The 22,985-nt window shown below is 37.4% G+C and overlaps 3 protein-coding genes across 4 annotated transcripts; 2 read left to right on the top strand and 1 right to left on the bottom strand.

Annotated features, from left to right (window-relative positions):
- The first annotated feature begins 1,830 nt into the window (after nt 1-1,830).
- On the top strand, nt 1,831-8,571 carry nitr14b (novel immune-type receptor 14b). Of its 2 annotated transcripts, none has more exons than XM_057349443.1 (6): nt 1,831-1,921; nt 2,059-2,388; nt 2,625-2,738; nt 2,859-2,975; nt 3,093-3,145; nt 8,422-8,571. In XM_057349443.1, exons 1-6 carry the CDS (start codon nt 1,882-1,884, stop codon nt 8,569-8,571), a joined length of 804 nt encoding a protein of 267 aa, XP_057205426.1. In that variant the 5' UTR covers nt 1,831-1,881. The 2 variants fall into 2 exon arrangements, with proteins under 2 accessions (XP_057205426.1, XP_057205427.1); XM_057349444.1 differs by lacking the exon at nt 8,422-8,571 and adding an exon at nt 6,212-8,125.
- On the top strand, nt 8,568-16,952 carry itga6l (integrin, alpha 6, like). The gene is made up of 25 exons (XM_057349440.1): nt 8,568-8,743; nt 9,408-9,535; nt 9,682-9,773; nt 9,854-10,091; nt 10,232-10,336; nt 10,592-10,808; nt 10,939-11,144; nt 11,220-11,314; nt 11,423-11,550; nt 11,785-11,874; nt 11,960-12,024; nt 12,649-12,794; nt 12,872-13,015; nt 13,157-13,272; nt 13,622-13,778; nt 14,190-14,273; nt 14,380-14,459; nt 14,608-14,682; nt 14,842-14,944; nt 15,463-15,636; nt 15,937-16,047; nt 16,174-16,284; nt 16,379-16,477; nt 16,618-16,743; nt 16,886-16,952. The coding sequence occupies exons 1-25, from the start codon at nt 8,568-8,570 to the stop codon at nt 16,925-16,927; spliced, it is 3,108 nt and encodes a 1,035-aa protein (XP_057205423.1). The 3' UTR covers nt 16,928-16,952.
- Nucleotides 16,953-17,071: 119 nt separating this feature from the next.
- chrnb3b (cholinergic receptor nicotinic beta 3 subunit b) lies at nt 17,072-22,339 on the bottom strand. Its single transcript, XM_057349441.1, has 6 exons — nt 21,537-22,339; nt 20,646-20,794; nt 19,492-19,536; nt 19,182-19,291; nt 18,216-19,092; nt 17,072-17,778 (listed from the first exon to the last, which is right to left on the bottom strand). Exons 1-6 carry the CDS (start codon nt 21,595-21,597, stop codon nt 17,632-17,634), a joined length of 1,389 nt encoding a protein of 462 aa, XP_057205424.1. The 5' UTR covers nt 21,598-22,339; the 3' UTR covers nt 17,072-17,631.
- Nucleotides 22,340-22,985: the final 646 nt, after the last annotated feature.

The following is a 22,985-nucleotide window of genomic DNA, read 5'->3' as shown; positions in this document are numbered from 1 at the left end:
TTTTGGCAGAAATGCAATATAATATACATAACTAGTTTTCAGAGGTGTATAAAGACCTTACATAATGAAGCGTTATGTTTTTATTAGCTTAGAATGAGCTATTTCTATCTACATACACCGCGGGTCCCCGTGCATGGAGTTTGGCATGTTGTTTCTACAGTAGCCCTAAACGGACAAACCACTACAGAATGTGTTTTCATTTAGTAAATATGTTATTTCATTCGGGAAACAAGCAAAAACATGATGACTAGTCCTCCCTCAGCCTCCGTAGAGCTACTAAAGGGAGGGGGGAGGAGTGAGCCGTTGGTTGCAATTCACAACCTCACCGCTAGATGCTGCTAAAAATTACACAGTTTTCCTTTAAGTGTAAAGGTAATTTAGCATTTAAAGGGAATTTTGCATTATTTATTTACCCTCGTGCCGTTCAAAACCTGTATGACAAATTTTTTTCTGTGGAACATAAGATATTTTGAAAAATGTCTCAGTGGTTTTGTGTTAGTTGGTTAGCAACTTTCGACAAAATATCTTTTGTGTTGTGCAGAAGGAAATCATACAAGTTTGGAATGACATAAGGGTGAGTAAATGATGGAAGAATTCAATTTTTGGGATGAGCTATCCCTTTAATGCACGAACACATTGCTAGCTATTTGCTTTTATATTCACAAATACAAAGTACAAAATAAAAAGACTACAAATACAAAGTACAAACTATAAAGACTAGAGGTTTTGTCAATACTTCTGAGACTGCACAAATCCAAAACACCCGATTTCATTTCTGCATGAAATTAGGCTTTTAAGTTTATACACTTATATCAAAAGCACCTACATTGCATTCACAGTGTGCATTTTATCATCATACAGTATGTGACCCTGGATCACAAAACCAGTCTTAAGTAGCACGGGAACATTTTTAGTAAAAGACAAACATACATTGTGTGGGTCAAAATTATCGATTTTTCTTTTATTGCCAAAAATCATTAGGATATTAAGTAAAGATCATGTTCCATGAAGATATTTTGTAAATTTCCTACATTAAATATATAAAAACTTTATTTTTGTGAGTGGATGGTCTGCCACAGTGCCCCTGATTAACAACTTCAAAGGCAATTTTCTCAATATTTTGATTTTTTTGCGCTCTCAGATTCCAGAGTTTTTAACGGTTGTATCTCAGCCAGATATTGTCCTATTCTAACAACTCATATATCTATAGAAAGTTTATTTATTCAGCTTTCAGATTGTGTAAAAAATCTCAATTTCGAAAAATTGACCCATAAGACTGGTTTTGTTGTCCAGGGTCACATTTGTGTTCTTTGGGATCAAACCCATGATTTGCTTACCTGGCTGCTGATGTCACATACACAATGTACAATGCACATACACACATTCCCCTCATACAACACCAATACTCTTGTAACATTAGTGTAAATGTTTTAGTGTAAACTGATGTACGCTAGGCAGGCTATTCAGTGTGCTTATAAAATGCACTCTTGCTCATGTGATATTACTTTATATGTCACATTTATGTCACTGCACCACTGAAAGAAAAAAAATGTAATTGCATCTTGCAGTTGTGTTAGTCTGTTGCCATACAATCGGCAAAGTAATAGAACGTGATGTTGTATTTAACGATATCTTCTGATAAAATGCGCATGTGTCATGAATTGATCTATCAAAAATTAAACAGAGATGTACAGTATGTAACCACAGTGTGAGAATCACAAGGTTTTTATATCATGGTTTTAACCAATGGCATTTGGTAGTTAACAGTGAGGTAGGGAAAGTAGAAGTTCAAGGAAGTATAAGTAACGCCTGCTTTGTAATAAAACCATTGGCAGTTTGACTGAGTACACGGATGGCAGAAAGTTGTGATATTGTTTTACAATGATTACTTTGGTGTTTATTATTCTTCCTAGTATTGTGAGTAAGTCATGTTTTATTTCATATGAGTTTTATTTTGAATGGTTTTTGAGTTTAAGTGATTTTTTTCAGTTATTTATCAGTTATTTATTTAGATTGAATAACCAGCATTTTATGCTTTAACCTGTGGACCTTTATCAGTTTTCTCAGATTCTGCACACCCTCGTGGTTATCAGGAAAACAAAGTCATAGCTGTGGAACTTGGTGACACTGTCTCACTGCAGTGTTCTGTAAAACATGACACAATTCTTTGGTTTAAGCAAATCGCTGGACACCAGCCACGAATCATATCGGTATTTCAAAAAAAGGGTGAAACCAATATTTACAATGAATTTCAAGATGGTCGTTTCCAGAGGAGCCACTTCAATCTGACAATTTCAAACATAATTCAATCGGATGCAGCAGTCTACCACTGTGGATCAAAGGCACATTATGTTACTTTTGGAAAAGGAGCACATCTGATAATTATAGGTACAACTTACATCTTTAACTCATAAAAATGTTTAAAATGACAATCTGTGCTTATTCAAAAACTGGTATGTATTGCTGTCTAAATTGTGACATTGTCATTCATTTAATTTATTTAATATTACTATTATTTAATTTATTTATTTTATGTAAAGTGAGTAATTAATATTTGTGCATCTAAACCCCAACAATAGGTTGAGACTTAACTTGACTTTTTGAAATCCTATGCATGACTATAGGTCAAAAAGATTCAAGTACCACAGGATCATCAATCTCAAAGTCTGACTATCTGAATGACTCCATGGAATGTCAACAGAGATGCTATGAAAACAATACAAAACATGTGAAGACTGGTAAGCAAGGGGTATTGCTGTCTTTAATTTAGTTTAACCTGGCTGACAAGAGTCAAAATGCATTTAGAATCAATGCCATAACTTTGATTGTGTCTAAAGTGGAGTCTTTTGAAATTTCAGAAGAACATGAGGACCCAGTCGTGTTGGGCTTGGCAGTGACTTTAGGACTCTGTGGAGTTCTAATCTTCATTATATTGTGTTTGATATTTAAGGGAGGAATGTGTCAACAGTGTCTGGGTAGGTGCACATGGACTTAAAAAAATAATTATCGAATTTGATGATAATTATTTTAAACATGTATTTCATCTTTTTTGCATTATCATTATAAATGTTTATTGTTGTTTTCATATACAGTAGCAGGAGGTGCTGGACAAGACAGCAGACTTAGAGGGCTGTCAGGTACTCAGGTAAGAGAATGATTTTAGTGTATATTAAGGAACCAAACTAGAGCAGGACAAATCTGAAACTGTAAGATTTTTTATGCTGCAACTTATGTTAAGTTAATAATTTCATGATTAAACATTTTCTTTAGGACACTGATGATGACAATTTGACATATGCAGCTCTGCGATTCAGTCAGAAAAAAATTAATCTGGAGAAAAGAGAGAACAATCCCAGCAGAGTGTTAACTTCAATATCATATGATTCACAAAAATTATAAAATAAATAAACAAAATGAATACGTTTGGAATGCAGTATTAATCAGTGATTCAGTTGTGATTTACCAGATGTATATTTTCATTATTATTTTCTATTTTATTGCTTTAATCCATTCATCAATGCATACTTTTGACAATTATTATTTTGTATTTTTAACAGCATGTGTTATTTTGTTGTTTTCATTATTATAATTACTATTACTATTATTATTATGTTTTTCTATGTAATCGTTATAATGAGTGCAGTAACTGAGCTCATGTAACATCCTCAAATTAATTACAGAATATAATATGCCTAATACAATACTGCCGGTTTGTATTATTATGATTTGGTGCAACTGCATTGCAAATAAAGTTTGCATTAACAAATTCTATTGCATTTGGGTAACAAGGTTTCAAACATAAAATATCACTTTTGATACTCAAAACACATATAACAAGGCTCATTATGAAATAAGCATAAAATAATGTTCAACTGAAACAATCACAAATGTTTACTGATGAGTTATTCACTGTTGAAGTTTGTGGACCTTCACCCTACATCACACGTATATTTCCCATAAATGATATTGCTAACTTTACTTTAAATGTCTATTTATAGCACTGATCATCTGATGCACCAGAAGACATAGTGTACTATACAAGCAACACAGGCATGCAGGTGTTGATGTGCTGCAAATGTGTGAATTCTCCTCAGTTGTGTGTGGTAATGTCATCCTCTGTTGTAGCTGAGATGATGCATGATAACATCCCTGGTTCCCTGAGAAGGGAACGAGACGCTGCGTCGCCATAGAAACGCTTTGGGGAACGCCTCACATGACCACATCTGAAGCACGTGTGTCAAATAAATTCATCATGAGGTAATGAGCGGGATGCCGCGCGGACCAAGAGTATAAAGGGGCATCCCAAATAAGCACAAGCAGCTTACCAAGTGCCGAAGCAAGTGCCTACAGGGATGCAGGGAGTATGGCAAGAAGACGCAGCATCTCGTTCCCTTCTCAGGGAACCAGGGTTACAGACATAACCCAAGACGTTCCCTTTTGATGGAACTCGTGCTGCGTCGCCATAGCAACGCTTTGGGGAACGAGATGCCCACGCCACCATGCTACCAAATGCCTGTAGCGTGTATGAACCGGACACGGTCAAGGCAACAGTACATGGGCCCCTAAAGAGGGACCTAGGTCTAAGTTATAAAATTTTACAAACGTGAGCGGCGAGGACCACCACTTAGGGAAGTAATGGAAGTAAAGAAGCGAGAACGAATATGTCTCTAATAGCATTTATGTACTGTATGTACTGTATGTCTGCAAAGGTTGCACTTAGACAGTCACCAACAATGGCTTTGGTGAAAACTGAAGTGTGACAGAGCTAGTGTGATATATTAGTATTGTGTGATTCCGGTTTTGGGCTAAAATTTTGCAGTCTTTTTATTAATTCTGTTTTATGCCAGAATTGTATATCATGTTGAAATTTATACATTATTTAGCAGGAAAAAATATGTGCTTATGCATAAATGCACATTGCAAGTAATGACTTAAATGGGAGGTCTGATGGAATTTCACTTCTTTAAATGTAGTTAGTGAGTAATATAGCTGTTTGAGCATAAACAACATCTGCCAAGTCACAATGCTCAAAGTTCACAGAAAAGGAAGACATTACAATGAACGGCTCGTTGGAACTACATCAACCTTTTTCCTAGGTTAGTGACATTATGGAAAATTTACATTGGCCTTGCCCCCTCCCTTACAGAAAAGACACACGAAATTCACATGTGCAAAAAACACATGTGATCACATGTGAAATGTGTGTTTTTGGAACATTTTGGTGTGAATTCCATGTGAATTCCCTGCACGTGAAACCCATGGGATAACATGTAAAAACCCATGGGATAACATATGCGACATGTCTCTACATGTTCTTCACGTCACCACATGTTGCACATGTCATCCCATGGGTTTTTACATGTTATCCCAAGGGTTTCACGTGGGAATTCACACCAAAATGTTCCAAAAACACACATTTCACATGTGATCACACGTGTTTTTTGCACATGTTAAACACATGTTGTATACATGTGATCACATGTGAAAAACATGTGAAATTCATGTGTCTTTTCTGTAAGGGCTGGAACACGGATAGAGGTAGGACACCTTAACACAGACTCTAAGCGGTAGACCAATCACAAAAGACTAGCTCAGCTTGACCAATCAGAGCGTTTCAGAAGGAGGGACTTCATAGAACCGAACTCAACAGCCTGTTTTCTGAGAATCAAGATAACAGTGTAAAAAACAGGGATACATACAAGTTTTCTCTTGTTTGGTGGGTGTGTCAAAAATGTCAGCCCAATCAGCAGCTTTTTGTATTTATACCGATTTCATCAGGCTCCGAATTCTTCAAAAAGAACACAATGAATAGCCTTCTCAGCTGCCATATAGTTGCAACTCTTGTGTCATCAGAACAGGGTGTTCAACGCACCACCGTTTCCGTTTAAAAAACGTTTTGTCAGGGCTGAACGCAGCCCAGGTGAAATATGTAATATATAAAGCATTTTTTGAAAATCAAACACGAACACCTATTGTTCAGCACACCATACACGTAATAAAGACAAAATAGTACTACCCCTTTAAAATTGAAAATAGTGAACGTATGAATTGTGTTTCCCATTAAGGTTAAGGAACAGTGCATTTTCTAAAGTGCCCAACCAAACCTTCTGACCTCCCTCTCCAAGGTTGAGCACTCTAGTTCCGCCCCTGTGATTTAGTCTCCTCCTTTATCACTGTATGTGCCCATTTCTGTCTGTCTCTCTTTTTTCAGTGTGCTTTTGGTATGTAGGCTTGAATGCCCAAGTTTGTTCTGGTTATGATTCAGAGAAGACAAAAGCACAGCTTATTAGTTGATCAGGCAAGTTCAAGCATTATACTGTAGTTCTAACCCTTAAACAAAAGAGATGAGACCAAAACAATACCTTAGATCTGAACATAAATTTAGGAGGAATAGAGTTTACATGTAAGCATGTACGTGTGTTTTTGTGTGTGGGAGGCAGTGTAGTGGCGCGAGTTAAAACGTGGATTTGCACGATCTGTGCAAGCGTGCATTTCTGTTTGTATCTGTGAGAGATGGTGTGAGTTTTGTGTGTAAAGTTGGTTGGCATTGTGCATCTGTGACACGTGTTGTTTTAAGCGGTTTCTTGTAACCGGTGTTTTCCTTTACCATAGTGATCTTTCCCCCCCACCTCGCTTATGATGCTCATGACCAGTCATCTTTGCAGACCCCTCAAAGCATTCTCAGTAAACAACTCACCGCAACTTTAAAATTTCCACAGGATGTAAAGCTATTTTTATTTGCTATACTCAATGAATGCACAGTTGAAGTTAGCGCATATTAAATGCATGCTGTCATTTCAAGTAAAGGTGTCCGGCTATAAATAAAAAATGTAAATTAAAAGTAGGAAGTGCTTACAGAGCCAATTTTGGATTAAAAAAAATGATGATGTGGGTGCATGTGCAATTTATGAATTGTATCTATAAAATATATAATATGATTTTTGGTTAACACTGATACGCAGCATGCACAAGACTATAGCCATACTTGAGATGTTAGTTTTATTTTTTCCAATAATTGTTATTTGTAACTCTTTGGTAGACAGGAAGACAGCTCATGAGGCCTACACCTCTCAGAGCAGAAACCACACTGATGCTTAAGTTTCCAAACCATGGTCAGCATGTGTCAGAAAAAAATATTCTCAAGAATACAGAACAAGTAGCTTTTTTAGTAGTGCATGTGATTCGAAACAACTTCTGTTATAATCTGACAAACACATATACAGTCAATAATACATGCATCTATACGTCTAATTTACTGTATATCTAACTGGCCTACTTCTTTAGGGCAGTTTAATTTTTTTCATGTACAAACTTTACCATTACCCAACTGTTGCTGCAGTTTTTTTATTTATATCCATTCAAAGAAACTCCTTGTCTTCTGTGTGGTCATGGGGGGCTGGAGCCTATCCCAGCATCTTGAGCTGCAGGTATAGGGTAGGGTACACCCACGATAGATGGCCGGTTCATCACTAGGCACTCACAGACAGACACACATTCACACTCCTAGAATCAATTTATTTACTTGTATTCACCTAATCTGCAAGTCTATGGACTGTAGGGGAACTCATACTATCCCGAGGAAATCCACATTGACACCGAGAGTCCATGCAAATTCAGTGTGGGACTCAAACCAGTAACTGTACCACCCCTTATTGACTGTTTATTTATTTTAGTTAATCAAAACGAAATAAAAATAGATGTGATTTCACATTAAAACTGTATGAATTAAATGTATGAAACAGATGTGTGTATCAAACCTTTTTTAAGTCTTGTCAGTAAAGCTTTAAAGGCAGAGAAGAAATATCTAAATGTAAATATTGCATTCTTATGTAGTTAAACTCACAAGCATTACTGCCGTTACTAATATTATTTATAGGCCTACTGTTGTAAAGATTACCTGCATATGTTTGGTGTGTTACTCTGTCTTTATATCCACATCCACTGAAGTCAAAATGATCGGTCAACATCGTTCACGATATTAATCTCTGGCGGCATCTAGTGGTGCAATGTTTAATGACGCTATCCTGATTTAACCCTAGCGAGTGGACAAATCACATTTTTTCTTTGCATTACGACAAGCAGGCACCAAATGTATTCTGGTTTGGAGGTATATATACGACTTTAATGACGGCATATATATATATATATATATAAGTGTATAATATTAGGGTATTACTGATATACTATAATTGTCTATATATATAGATAATATATATATATATATATATATGTACTGTATGTATATTGGAGTGCGTTTGTATACTGCATAGTGCGCAAAAATCTACGCTTTCTACTCGATCTGCCTCATTGCCAATCCATTGCGCCGTTGAAGCAGGCAGATTGAACTTGACTAAACTTGTCAGGAGGTGGGCGTGCGTTCAAGTTTCCTGTGCAGGTAAACATTAACTCTTTGTTTTACAGTTATTATCCCCACCCCAGAGCGATAAATCAACCGAGGCTTATATAAAAGGACACTTGGCCTCACCCTGCCCTGGTGCTAGTGTTTTCTCTGTGATTATACTAGAGACGTTCACTCAGTTCCTATCCAGCTCCAGAGAAATATCATCATGATCTCCCAGCACTGGGGTCTCGCGGTGACCGTGTGGCTGCTCACCGTCATTCAGCAGATTTTTCCTTTTAACTTGGACACGCAGGGCGTCATCAAGAAACGCGGAGACGCAAATTCATTGTTTGGATTTTCTATGGCCATGCACCATCAGCTCCAGCCGTCCGACGAGCGTTTGTGAGACCTTATTCACCTTAAATAGTTATTTACAATTGCAAAATTTAAAAGGGTAGACAGTAGTTTTGCTTTGTTATGTACTTGTTTCATATCAGTAACGTGTTTGTGCCTTTAATAGCTCAAAAATAGTATTCTTTTGCAAAAATGCAGTGTGTATTTGGGCATTATTCCAATATGACTAATCTGCCAGATAACACCCCACCAATAGAATTCATCACATACCAGTAGACACTATTATAGTTTCCAAAACCAATACAGTTCCCATTATTTTTATTGTGTTTTGGGTAGGGTTCGACTGTTTTTTTCAGCCGGTATTATAAACAATAAAACCTTGAAGTAAATCAACAATATAACATCCCAGGTAAAGCAATTTCAAAAAGCATAAGGAATCATCACAGAAATTCATTAGGATTTAAAGGTCATAATTGAAATTGTATTGGCTTTAATGGAAACTGGAATAGCCTCTGTGGGTCTCTACTGGTAATGTGTTGGGTTTTATTGGTGGGATGTTATAGAGTGGAAGGGAACCAATCTAACACCATTTAATCCTACTGGAATAAGTCATAGAATAGAATAGAATAGACATAATATAACAATTTCAGTTTGTATTGTTATACTAACGCTACTCTGCACTTGATTTAAACTTCATCCCGTGCGTCCTCAGCTTGCTTATCGGAGCCCCTCGTGCAAAAGCGTTGCCCATTCAAAAAGCCAATATGTCTGGAGGTCTGTATCGATGTAAATTCACCACAGGGTCTGATGATTGTGAACGCATCGTCTTGGACGTAGAAGGTTAGTTGTGGTTAAATTAAATTATACTATGTATTATTGTTGAATTCGGTACTAATAAGCACAGTGCTTTGTGTTTATTGATTATTCATTCATGTAAGCAGTATAAGATTCGGTCTTAATATGAACTCCCTTCTCTAAACATGAAGTTCGTCCAAAGGAGAGGGCAGGAAAAGACCACAGAGAAAACCAATGGTTGGGTGTGCGTGTAATAAGTCAGGGTCCAGGCGGAAAAGTAGTGGTAAGTGAAAAGTAATGCTTAAATTCATAATCCCAATGTTTCAGATGCTATGTTTAATGTATATATGGTGTTTTGTCTAGACTTGCGCCCACAGGTATCAAGACTGGAGTTTTAATAATCAGCTGGTATTGGGCAGATGTTTTGTCATGGAACAAGACCTTAAGTTGGAGGCGGGTGGCGAGGACACAAGGATATTTTGTAAGAATCGTCCAGCAGAGAAGCATATGTTTGGATATTGTCAACAGGGCCTCTCAGTAGCGTTTACCAGAGACAGCAAATATGTTGTTTTTGGAGCTCCAGGAGCATACGAGTGGAAAGGTACTAAAAAGCTTTATAGACAGATTTGTTGATATAAAACTACTCAATAACAACATCGTCGATAAATAATGAACCGTTTTTATGTTAGAGTATTACTATAATAAAATAAAATAATCATGTATAATGTTTTCATTTGGAAGGCACTGTGCGGATGGAGCCTGTTGAAGATTTCTTATTAGACACCTTTGAAACAGGAGATCAGCGTCGAGAAGAACTTATTCCTGTCGGCATCAGCAGCTATTTAGGTGATTGTGCCCCAAAAAATTAGACGAATCCACTTGATTAGATGCTATCCATAAACTTTGATGAAGATGTCCTTCCACTAATGTGAATACATCAGCAGCGATAAAACATTTAATATTTAATATATTCTATTATTTCTAAACACCTGATTCTTGCTCATTTTAGTCCGAAGTTTTTGTGCATGTATGTGGATATGCTGGATATATTTTTTGCTTTTGGAACAAAACAAAAAAACTGACTTGATCATGACCTCTCAGGCTATGCTCTCGATAGTGGGATGAACATTGTCAAGAAAGGAGAGCTGAATGTAGTGGCTGGGGCTCCACGCTCAGGTCACAGTGGAGAGGTTGTGCTCCTGAGACCGGATGAAAAATCTGAGCCAAAAACCTTGAGAGCAGAACATATTCTTCAAGGTCCAGAATTGGCCTCCTCCTTTGGCTATGACCTCGCTGTGCTTGATCTAAACTCAGATGGGTGAGTCCTCACTAGTCACAGCAACGTACATGACTAAACAGGATGCGTTTCTGAAATATTATGAGTAATCAGGGCATTATACATTCACAGCTCAGTTTATTTTGTAATAATGATGACTGTCTTGTGGCAGGTGGGATGACCTTGTTGTGGGTGCACCCCAGTTCTCCCTGCAGGACATGGACAAAGATGTGGGAGGGGCCGTGTTCGTTTACATCAACCAAGGTGGAGCACGACGATGGGACCGAATCGAACCAGTGGCTCTCTATGGGAAAAGAGACTCCATGTTTGGATTGGCAGTGGCACACACCGGAGACATAAATCAAGATGGATACCAAGGTCTTTTCACCTCTGTTTTGAGCTAACATTCTTACAATGCATTTGAATGACAACTGATGTTTTTCCGATGGACAGATTTTGCAGTGAGCTCTCCCTATGAGGATTCTGGAAAAGGTCGAGTGTATGTGTATCATGGCTCACCTGCAGGCTTCCGTCAAAAACCACAGCAGGTGTGCAACCAAAAACGCAATCATAGATCAGCTATCGTAGGGGTTACTCTGACATTTTTCATTTTTCTTTAATGATTCTTTTTTGTTTTTCAAACTTTCCGTTTTTAGGTTTTGCAAGCTGGGGACAATGATATCAAATTGTTTGGCTATGCTTTGGCTAGCAATATGGATGTGGACAACAATGGCTATCCAGACCTTGCTGTGGGTTCAGGTTCAGATTCTGTGCTCATTTACAGGTCAGTTTTTTTGTTTCTTAAAGGGCTAGCACATCCCACTGTCATCACATGACTCACTCCAAGCCTGTATGACATTCTGTCTGTGTAACACAAAAGGAGCAATTCATCAATAAGTAAGAGAAAGGTGCTAGCCTTCCTGTGCACTTTCATTGTATTTACTTTTCAATGAGCATGCTATTCCCACACCACGTCATTTATCATATAGATTCTGTAAAATTGTTTTTCTTTTTTAAGGTCTAAACCAGTGGTAAACATTGAAAAGAGCTTAACTTTAACACCTGATAGAATTGATTTGAAAAAGCAGGACTGCAAGGCCAATCCATGGTGAGACGACAGCAACATGTAACACACACATATCTTTGTATTCTTTGTATTTCTTTTTAACACACGTTCTAATGACATCTTTCAGCTATATTACAGCACGCTCCTGTTTTTCTTACACTGCACAACCACCGACATACAATCCCAGAATGAGTGAGTCCATTCCCTGTTTTTCATAGAGCATTCTTAAATACAATCATTAATGCAGCAATATCTCCCAAAGTTTACTGTGAGTCATTCAGACTGGGTGTGGATGGCAAACATCAGCATGTTAAAGCGAATTCTTGAATCAAGTCATGAATAACCTAGCTTAAAGGCATGGTCCGCCCAAAAACAAAAATGAATAACCTAGCTTAAGGCATGGTTCGCCCAAAACCAAAATACTGTCACCATTTACTCACCCTCTTGTCATTTCAAACCTGTATGACTTTCTTTCTTCTGCAGAACACAAAAGAAGATATTTAGAAGAATGCTGGTCAACGAAAACCGTTGGTCCCCATTGACTTGCATTGGTTTTGTGTCCGTACAATTGAAGTCAATGGGGGCCGGTTTTTGGTTACCAACATTCTTCAAAATATCTTCTTTTGTGTTTCACAAAGCGTCAAGTGGGTGAGTAAATGATGATGTTTTTATTTTTGGGTGAACTATCCCTTTAATACAAGCTGAAGAAGTGTTGTTCATTCTTAGCTTATGTTACCTTTGCATGTACTGTTAATGCATAAAATTTGCTTGTAGTAAAGTGTTGAAGAATCATATTTGATAGGAACCTTTTTGCAGGGATTGAGTACAGCCTAACTGCTGACGCAGTACGCAGAGAGAGGGGTCTTCCTCCACGAGTGGTCTTTGTAGATCCTACACAGAGATTACATGAACTGCCCGGCCAGGGTCAGAAGCAGTGTGTCGATACCAAGCTCAAACTGCAGGTACTTTCAGTTATTCTGATATACTGCCTCTGAGAACTCCAAGAATGTATGCTAAAAAACATTGTGTTGTGTTTTAGGGAGATATCCAAGACAAGCTGACAAGCATTTTCATCGATCTATCAGTTTCTCTGCCATCTGACACCCCTAAACAGACATTTAGAAACCTTCCTGACTTACAACCTGTTCTCAACACTTTGCAAGGAAACACAACCAACGCAGAAGTAAATGCATCATTCAGTTTGTTTCTAAGCATTTAGAGGCTCAAAATAACACATCAAAACCTACAATATCACTTTTGCATTACATCAGTATGTACCCTTGTCTTTCTTTATCACGTCATGTCTAGCTCTTTTGTCTCTCAGTTTATCTTTATGAATGCCGACTGTGGAAGTGACAATATCTGCCAAAGTAACCTACAGCTCCAGTACATATTCTGCACCAAAGACCTACACCAGGATAAGTGCAACCCACTAAGCGGGTAATAACATTTATTTGGCTCGTGCATGAATTTTTGTATCTGCCTTTGTGCATTTGGCAGATAGATATGTCTAAAGGGCAAGGAGCGCATTATTATTATTTGGCTACAGTTATGCTACTGAAGCTCCAAAACTTCAAATCCAGAACACTTGATTTAAATATAGCGAAGTCTAACGTATGCAACTAGGCGTTATAAGGCGTTGAATAATATTCAATAAATAGTGGAGTTAGGCAATGCATTTTGTTTTTTTGTTATATTTGGCACATTTTGTGCAACTATCTTGTTAAATAGGGGTTGAAACAAGTAAGCCTGGAATGCATAATTGTGGGTGTGTCTGTGTCTGTCGAAGGGATCCTCGCATGCCTGTCATCTCTCCCGGTGATGAAAATGTTGCCCTGGAGGTTACTGTAACCAACAAGGGTGGAGAAGATGCACATCAGAGTCAACTCTCTGTGATGTTTCCAGAATATCTGCCCTTATCATCAATTGTACCAAAGAGCAACAGTGTGAGTCACCTAGAGTACATGAAACAACACATCAAATTCTTTTCTGACAAGTCAGAATAGACATTTTCATTGTACGCACAGACCTTGCCCGAAGTTAACTTCCGGTCTCTGTGTTTAGTTATAATATAACAAAATATATTTTTTTTTATAATATTAATTTATATTAATGTTTTATTGCATATTAATTATATTCAATAAAATTAAGTCTACTTAAGAGTTATTGATTCTTTTCTACCGTAAGTTACGTTTGGGCCACATAACATTTGTTTATGTTGTTGCCGCTGAAGCGATCTATATAAATTGTGTACAGTGGCTAACAATTTTACAAAATTTTTGGTTGCATGGATTTTAGGTATTCCAATTATTTCAAGGTTTAACTTTAAGGTATTTTGTGTTTTTATGACTGTGCAGAAAACACAGGTGCAGTGTAGCGCCAATGAAAACAGAACACTGGCTGATTGCCATCTTGGAAATCCTTTCAAAAGAGACTCAAATGTAAGTGGATGTCATAACTAGTTCTCAGTCCATCAAGTGCATTTTTAGTTTATAATCAAAAAAAAGTTTGTGACAGTATCTTATCCATTCTCTTCACCAATTTCAGACTTCATTCTATCTGATACTAAAAACTGACAGACTGTCAGACAGTGTGACGGGGGCTAATGTGACAATGTCTCTTAAAACGTAAGAAAACTGCTGCCGTTCTGTTATTCGACTTCTACTGTACAGTAAAACCTACAGCATTTAACAGGATTTTAGATTAAAGATCACCGACATCGTTTTGTTGCACATCATGTTGTATATATGTTGTTTTTGGATTTCTCTGTTTTAGAATAAGCAATCAGAACATTCCACAAGTTGTTGCAGAGGCAAAAATTCTCATTGAAATGCATCTGGAAGTCTTTGGGTAAGTCATTTTAAATACTAGAATATGTTTCATTTTAGAAAATGAATTTTTCACAATACTTCTGATTCATAGAGTTCTACAATTGCACTTGTACTGCTTTTCCCATTTCAAATAAGGAAATTATTCATATTATAATAATACTATCTTTTGTCTTTGTAGTCTTGCTAAACCTTCCCAGCTGTTTTTTGGAGGAGATGTGAGAGATGAGAAAACAATTAAAAAAGAAGATGATATTGGTTCATTGGTCCTATATGAATTCAGGGTTGGTATCTAAGTGGAACAAAGTCACTCTTAAAAAAGCAGTACTCAGTTACTATATAATATGACAATACTATATATTATTACTTAATGTAATCTAGATCAAATATTATATTTAAGATGTTAATCTGTTTATTCCCATCTAATATGACGCCTGGCCCGAAGTTAATTTACGGCATGAGTTTGGTTATAAGTCTGGCTAGTGGGTGGCTAATATAAAAAATATATATTTAATGTACAATATTATTATTTGATTGAATATGAATTGCATTCATTTAAATTAACTAGTCAACACATTGATTTTTGCACAGGTCTACCGGAAGTTAAGTTTGGGCAACATAACGTTTGTTTAGGTTGTTGCAGCTGAAACCGTCTATTGTCTCCATGTCTGAAAATATTTAGAATTTATCTTATTTATTTATTTAGTTAAAGATTTTATAACTACATATTTAGATATTTTATTAGTACATATTTGAGCATAGAAACTGATGTTATATGTTGTGAATGTTTTTGTTGGATCAGATTAGTAACACTGGCCGGCCGCTGAAGTCATTCGATGCTGTGCTAAACATCCAGTGGCCAAAAGAAACCAAAAAGGGAAAACGGCTCCTGTACCTCGTGCAGGTCACTGGACGAGGAAAAAAGATCATTCAATGCAAGCCTTCAGAAGCGATCGACCCACTCAAAATCACCAAGGTAATCATTTAGGATATGAAGTAACAGTGTTTTTTAAATCCGCTTGCACTCCTTTTACTTGACAGCTGTCTGTACATCTACTGTAGAATACAATGGTTCTGGACTGCAGTCTTGGGAACACTGCACATTTTGCATGTCTCTGTTGTGTAACACGGGTTGATTCAAATCGTCATAGACAGAGTAGTGCATGAAGTGCACTGCATGTGTCATGTAGAGGAGACATAAAAGGGGGACCGCGGAATCACCGCTATAATACACACCTTAGTCATAAAGTGACTTCTGTGTTTTTTAACTCTTTAGGCGTTACCCAGAGGAAGGCGTGAAGTGGGCCGTGAGTCAAAGCTAGAGCCTCTCAGCAATGATGGCGGATTTCTGCCCTTTTTAGGAAATTCAAGAAAGTACAAAATCCTGGTAATTTTGAATGAGATTTCATTAACCCATGCTTTTTAAAATCACTTGTTACAATAGTATCTTGTGTCCATAAATGCTAAATCAAAGATTTTCCTGAGTACATATTCTTTCATGTTGCTGATTCAGACTTGTGCTGATGAACTGGAATGTGTGGTGATACACTGCCCCCTTGAGGCAGTGGACAGTACTGCAGTTATTGTTCTTCACTCTCGCTTATGGAACAGCACTTTTCTGGAGGTACGGGTTCTTTAACATTGGGAATAGGGAAAATACAAAGAATTTACTTTCAGTTGCTGTGATAAAATCATCACGAACATTGCTTGCTTTACAGGAGTATAGCTCATTAAACTACCTGGATATTGTACTGGACGCATCACTGAGCCTTAATGGAACTGTTGGGAATATTGGAATCCGGCCATCTGAGACTAAGGTTCTTTGGATGAGTACTGTATAAAAATATGATTTGCAAAAATATTAGTCAAGAGGAAATTAATCATGCAGTATTAACAAGATTGTGCAATGTTAGGTGAGGCAGCCTGCAGTAACAGCATATTTCTATGACGCATACAGGTGAGGCTAACTGTTTTTCCTGAGAAGAAACCAGCTTTGCTCAGCCGAGTCCCGTGGTGGGTTATTTTTCTCAGTGTACTGACGGCACTCATGTTAGCAGCCATGCTGGGTTATCTTTTGTGGAAGGTAATGTGTTTCTTAATGATAATAAATATTGTTTTAACACACTGTAAATAGAAACACACTTTCATCTTTAAGAACAGTGTGAAGCTAAGAAAATAATTTTTATAATATTTTAACTCAATTGTTTTTTTCTCCTCAATTAAAGTTATTCAAGGGTGAATTGTGTGGTGGCAAGAAGAATGTGTAAAAAGACATCAACGCAGGAAAACAATTCATCAAATGATTCAACATTTTTTTTCTGCAGAGGTCAATAATAGATCATCATTTCATTTATTTTGTTGTGCACGTATCAGTGTTTTTCTACCGTTGTAAATACATTTCTTAAAATGAATAACAAAATGTTCTAGAAATAAAACATGTTTTATTAAACACAAGAAACGATTTGGATTATTTTCAAATACTTATTTGATAATGTGAATTGACGGTATGAGCCACAATATCGTCGCTGTCCTTCCAAAACCTCAGATTTCTCCAATTTCCGTTTTTTAGGAAATGAAAAAAAACCACTGCTTTTTAAGTGATTAAACACTGTGTTGTCAAAGTTGACAAGCACTTTTTAATACTTTTTATTGGTTAGATATTTGCAAAATACAAACATAAAGGGTGACCAATAATAACGATCTACGGCAAAAAATAAAAACCACGAAATATGGAGATACGAGCTTTCAGAAGGAAAGCAGCGACTTATTACATTTTAAACAACTCACTTTGTAATCCTATATGTGACGCAATGAAAAAACACTTTTCCTCCACTTTGTGTTGTTCACTGTATTGGTGTATTGGTGACCTGTGTTTCTCTGAATGTAATATTGGTAAAAGGACAGTAATAGTTTTCTTGCATGATGTGAGGTTGCCTGTGATTAGAGATTTGGGTGAAATTTGCCAAGTGTCTCATGGGGAAGGAGGAGGAGAGGAGCGCAGGAACATCTTCAAGGCAGGTGTGAAGATGAGGATGGTGCCCAGCACAGACACGGTAAGGAATGCCCAGAGAAAGATTCTGTCCAAGACCTGTGCCACAAACTTCCAGTCCTGTACGACCTGGCAGAGCCAAAGAATCACCATCATTAGCATTATAGTTGTCATCTTGAGCAGTCATAGTCACGAGCATCACTGATGCAGCCATTAGCAAACATCAAAAGTCATGTTTATCATGGCCATCATCAGTATCGCTGATGTCAGAGTGACCTTATTACCACAAATCATCATCAATGTCGTGTATACCCAGAGGAATATTTTAGGGTTGCTCTTTCAAAGGTCGAGAGGCAAACAATTGTATTTATTTCAAATGAATGAAATTATTGAAGTTCATCCAAAAATATAAATTCTGTCCTTATTAATTCACCCTTATGTTGTTCAAAACCTGTATATGACTCTTGTGTGGAACACAAAAAACATTGAAATAACATGAAGGTGAATAAATGGTTTTGGGTGAACTATACCTTTGACATTGTGTTTATTACCTAGGGATATCTTACCTCTCTAATGAAATGCTCCTTTCTAATATGCCGTGAGATGTAGTGAACAGAGTTGGTAGCTTGCTCGAGCATATTGATCAAAGCTTGACCCTCTCCGTCAGGGCCAGGTGGCCCTTTCTTGCTTCGGGGCTTGAGATCAGGGCCATGGGGCTCCAGCTCGGGGTAGTGATAGCGATCCGTGTTTCCCCTCATGCACAGCAAATGCGGCAGTTTCTGCAGGAACAGGGAACGCACCCATGGAGACATGGGATGATATGTAGCTGAGGAACGATGGTGTACATTTATAACAAACACAGTGACAATGATAGAGAGGGTGACGAAGATCATGATAAAGAGCAAGTACTCTCCAATCAATGGGATGACTTTGGATGAAGAAGGAATGATCTCCTCGATGACCAGGAGGAAGACAGTGAGGGACACAAGGACAGAGGTGGAGAGAGAAACTTTCTCTCCTTCATCAGAAGGAAGGTAGAAAACCAGCACTGTGAGGAAAGACAAGCCCAAGCAGGGAATAATGAGAAAGAGGGTGTAGAAGAGAGGAAGACGTTTCAGGATGAAATAATACGTGATGTAGGTGTAGGAAAGATGGACGTCCTGTCGGCTGCCTTTGACACCAGTTGCACTGAGAATCTCCCATTCGCCGTTATCAAAGAAGTCGCTTCGGTCCACCTGCTGGTTGACTAAGACGAGATCAACCATGTTTCCATCATACGTCCAGGAACCAAACTTCATAGAGCAGTTTTGACGATCAAAGGGGAAGAACGTGACGTCCATGGTGCAAGCTGACTTGTAGCTGGCGGGGGGTGTCCAGGTGATCAGACCATTATACCGCACGATGACTTTGGTCATAAGCGAGCCTTCAAAACGTCCATCAGCACTGAAATTGGACAGGATGACATTGTTAATATTTCGATATTACTGCGGAATGAACTTGTTCTAGTTTCTACACAAATGACAGCAACTTACTTCTCATATAAAACAATATCGGGAAGCCAGATGCTCTCCGAGGGTACTCTGATAAATGTGATACCACCATAATTCTCAGGGTTCCAACGCAGTTTATAATCGATCCATTCCTACAAAGCCAGATTTTAATTTTGAACTTGATTTGTTTCATTTCTTCAACAAAACCAATGTCAAGTAGCATTTTGTAGTTTTGTCATGTTTTGATTTAGTTTTATTCTAGAATGCAATGAATGCTAAAACCTCACTGAGTAGCTGAGTAGTGAGCTCAACAGCTCATTGTGCTAATAAAAATGCATTTGAGGTTACATACCTGCCAAAGCCACACATTAGTGGTCATAAGTTGATTTTTCTCATCCTAAATAAAAAAAAACAACAGAAAAGAGGAATGTAACACCATACAAAAACTGAGATGTAAACAATAAAATTACATTTAAAAATTTATTTTTTCAATATATTAGATGACTTTACTCACTAATAATTACCATTAAAAAAACCTTAAAATAAACATCTTTCTGTTGAGATTATGAGATATGTAAGGCAAAGTCATACTGACAGGATTGATTCAGTTCATAACTGTGGTCTTTATTTTTATATACCTCAATATCATTCATCATTTATTTCAATAAATGTCCAACATAACCACTTTTAAAGTGATCTAATACTCTGAATTATCAGAAATCTGGGCACTCATGCCTTCGGGTGTTTTTTCTATCAATAACATCAAATAGGCACATCTGAGCCCTTCTCTAGTATACAATCAGATTGCATGGTTCTATAACAGTAAATTGACGTCATGATTTTGCTCATATTTATAGGAAAGCTTTCAGACGCACTAACATATACATTACATACAATACTAAAAATCCTATTATTGGCCTACAGATACTTTACAGAATTACCAAAATCATACCCATTGTGTGAAATCATACCCAGTTTTTACACATTGAATATATTATTTACTCATGCAGACTCAAATAAGCCTGAGTGACTTCTGAAGTGGTTGTTGTTTGTATGTAATTGATTCCATGTGCTGGGGCAAGCACGAGACGAAATTAATACCCACAAAAGAGCACAGTTAATGCTGCTTTAAAAAATAGGCTGAATACCTATCAGTTCAGTTTTTGGATGAATGAATCACAGAAGGTGGAGGCACACTGTTCAAAAAGTGATCTTACTGAATCTCAGCTCTGTTAATAATTAATTTTTCCATCATTCAAGTCTTCTGAACAGTAAAACCCTTTTAGAGAAAGGCGGAATAAAACAGGGAGAGATGACAAAAATATAAAGGGAAGCAGAACAACTGAAATATTTCTCTTATTAATACATACATAACTATATGACTTTCAAAACCATGGACAGCGACATTAGTTGTGTTTCAGCACCATGGACAGGGATTAACAATGCCCCATTAAGATTGTGCATCCAAATTAAGTTATACAATTGAATTAGTGTGTGTTGTCCTACCACATCCACGAGCTGAGATATCTTCAAGCCAAAGCGGACTTTAACAGTGTGGTTTGCATGCAGAACAGGCCTGACCCAGCGCTGGTATCCCTGAAACAAGTCCCTTAGCAGAGCATCTTCTCTCTCCGCCAGAGATACAAAGTTTTTTGCTGATAAAAACACAATAAAGATAAATGATTATAATAAGACAATGACTGTAATTATTTTCATGACCTTGTTCATATTATTTCTACACTATGTACAACCAAATGTGTGCACACTTTAGCTACATCTTAACTAGGTATTAGTGTTCGCTTTTGTCCTGTAGAACTTCAATAAATATTAATACTAAAGTAAAAGAGTCACGTGAATATAGACAAAGTACAGACATACAAGGACAGAAACCGGATACTACATAGACAGTTAGCAGAAGGCCATTTGCTGACCTTAAATGAGGACATGCGCACTCATCAACTGCACAAGGCAGACTGCCTTTGATCTTATATCATATGTCAATACATATGAAAAACAAACAAATTATGAAAAAACAAATAAAGAAAGAAATGTAGAACTCCCTATAAGGTGAGATTTCTCCGTTTCATGTGCTAAAAAGCCACGAACTTCACGACTTATCTAATTAGCTTGCGCTTTTGGTCTGAAGGCCTTAACATAAATAATATTGATTAGCTATGTCAATTATCCATAAATAAAATTGATTTTATATAATAACCGACATAGTAAAACTCTTCGGTAAAATGCATTACATCAACCCATTAAATAAATAAAAAATATGAAAAAGCAAACATAAAGAAGTCATAAGTCCCTCCCGCAGGCAGGCTCCCTGCAAACTGTTATTTAATAACACAAGCATTGACAAGAAGAATAAACAGAGGACAGTAATTGTGTACTTACCAGGGGTGCTGGCGATGATGTTGGCAAACAGCGTGAAATAAACAATGACTGCCAACGTCATGTTGAAGGAAAAGTATTTGATAATGACTAACTAAAATCACTGTGAACGCATTCCACTGCGCTTTAAAAATGAACTGTTTTGTAAAAAAAGAAACAATTGTTAGAAAGTTTGCAGTTAAAAACTACATTTCAATAAAGGCTGAGAGCGTGTTTAATGGAGCTGCTCTGTCCCAGAGAGACAGTCCAGCCGCGCGCTTGTTTCCTACAGCAGGACGGGAGGGAGGGGCGCACGCGAGCTTAAAGTAACAGATCGCTTAAAATCAGAGACTGTCATTGGTATTACAAGTCCTTTGTTGTGCAGGTTTTCATGAGCATGATTTCATGAGCAAGAGGACCCTAAACATTTGAACAGCAGTGTATCTGCATAAAGACAGGTTTTACTTGTCCATGTTTTTAGCTTTTTCCATGTTATGAAGATTTGAGACCCGTGGCGATAATTGAAAGATACTAGATATAAGAACTGTATACCATCTTGTTTAATACCAGCGGTGACCTTGTCAGGTTTGTATTCTGTATTGAGGGATGAATGTGACTACTGACATCGCCCATGTGACCATTTTAACTCAAAACTACTATACATGTGTGTTGTGCATGAAATATTTACATGCATAAAATATGCAGCCCCCAAAACGAAGTGAATACTTCACTGATTTCATTTTTCATCTAAGGAAGTTCCGATGCATGTTTTCTGATAAGGAGCAATGAGAGATCCACAGTATGAATACACAGCTTCACTATTATGAACTCCCACCATTAATAATAACTCCATCACTTAGTCAACACACCAACAGCTCCTCCTTACCAATTAACACACACAAGCAGTAACACACAAAAACGTTTCTCCCCAGTGTTCATGGGTTCAGTCTGAGCTCAGATGATTTTCTGCTCCAGTTGGGACCAGCTGTGGCCTCAGCGAGGGTCTCGGTTTTCTTTCACGCCATTCAATTCTGTCTCATTCTGAATATGGGAATAAACCTTCACTGCATCACATATAAACATTATAAAATGGTAAAAGTCAGCTTAGAATCTCCAAAAAAATTAATTGACAGATGCATGTGCACAGATGATCCACGGGAATCATAGAATCGCATGGAATGATATCAAAGAAAGGTATCAACGATGAGGTCATGATATACTTCTAGTGGTGTTATTGCGTTTGTCATTTTGATTATGAAGGATTCTGACTCACATTATGTGACCCTCAGCCTCCTTCATGCACACTGCATGTGTGTCTACGTATATACTGCTGTCTCTAGAAGAGAAGCAGAGAGACTGGGAAATTACTTAAATATTCATAAAGTCATTCTTTAAATAATACATCTCCGCCTCCATTTGCACACTCCCCTGACTTTACCTTCTCCACCTGTCAAGTCAACAGAGCCACAGTCA

This window comes from Triplophysa rosa, linkage group LG13, assembly GCF_024868665.1.
Source record: "Triplophysa rosa linkage group LG13, Trosa_1v2, whole genome shotgun sequence".
Classification (NCBI taxonomy): Eukaryota; Metazoa; Chordata; class Actinopteri; order Cypriniformes; family Nemacheilidae; genus Triplophysa; species Triplophysa rosa.
Note: the sequence above shows the minus strand (reverse complement) of the source record. Positions and strands in the feature narration are given on the sequence as shown.

Excerpts from the sequence above, each read along its gene's own strand:
- nitr14b (XM_057349443.1), top strand. The coding sequence starts at position 1,882 with ATGATTACTTTGGTGTTTATTATTCTTCCTAGTATTGTGA. Across the intron at positions 2,739-2,858 it reads TACAAAACATGTGAAGACTG|AAGAACATGAGGACCCAGTC; the intron begins GTAAGCAAGGGG and ends TTGAAATTTCAG. Across the intron at positions 2,976-3,092 it reads AATGTGTCAACAGTGTCTGG|TAGCAGGAGGTGCTGGACAA; the intron begins GTAGGTGCACAT and ends TTTCATATACAG.
- itga6l (XM_057349440.1), top strand. The coding sequence starts at position 8,568 with ATGATCTCCCAGCACTGGGGTCTCGCGGTGACCGTGTGGCTGCTCACC. Across the intron at positions 11,875-11,959 it reads GACTGCAAGGCCAATCCATG|CTATATTACAGCACGCTCCT; the intron begins GTGAGACGACAG and ends GACATCTTTCAG. Across the intron at positions 13,016-13,156 it reads GAAACACAACCAACGCAGAA|TTTATCTTTATGAATGCCGA; the intron begins GTAAATGCATCA and ends TTTGTCTCTCAG.
- chrnb3b (XM_057349441.1), bottom strand. The coding sequence starts at position 21,597 with ATGACGTTGGCAGTCATTGTTTATTTCACGCTGTTTGCCAACATCATC. Across the intron at positions 19,537-20,645 it reads TATCTCAGCTCGTGGATGTG|GATGAGAAAAATCAACTTAT; the intron begins GTAGGACAACAC and ends TTTTTTATTTAG. Across the intron at positions 19,093-19,181 it reads GATATTGTTTTATATGAGAA|TGCTGATGGACGTTTTGAAG; the intron begins GTAAGTTGCTGT and ends GTCCAATTTCAG.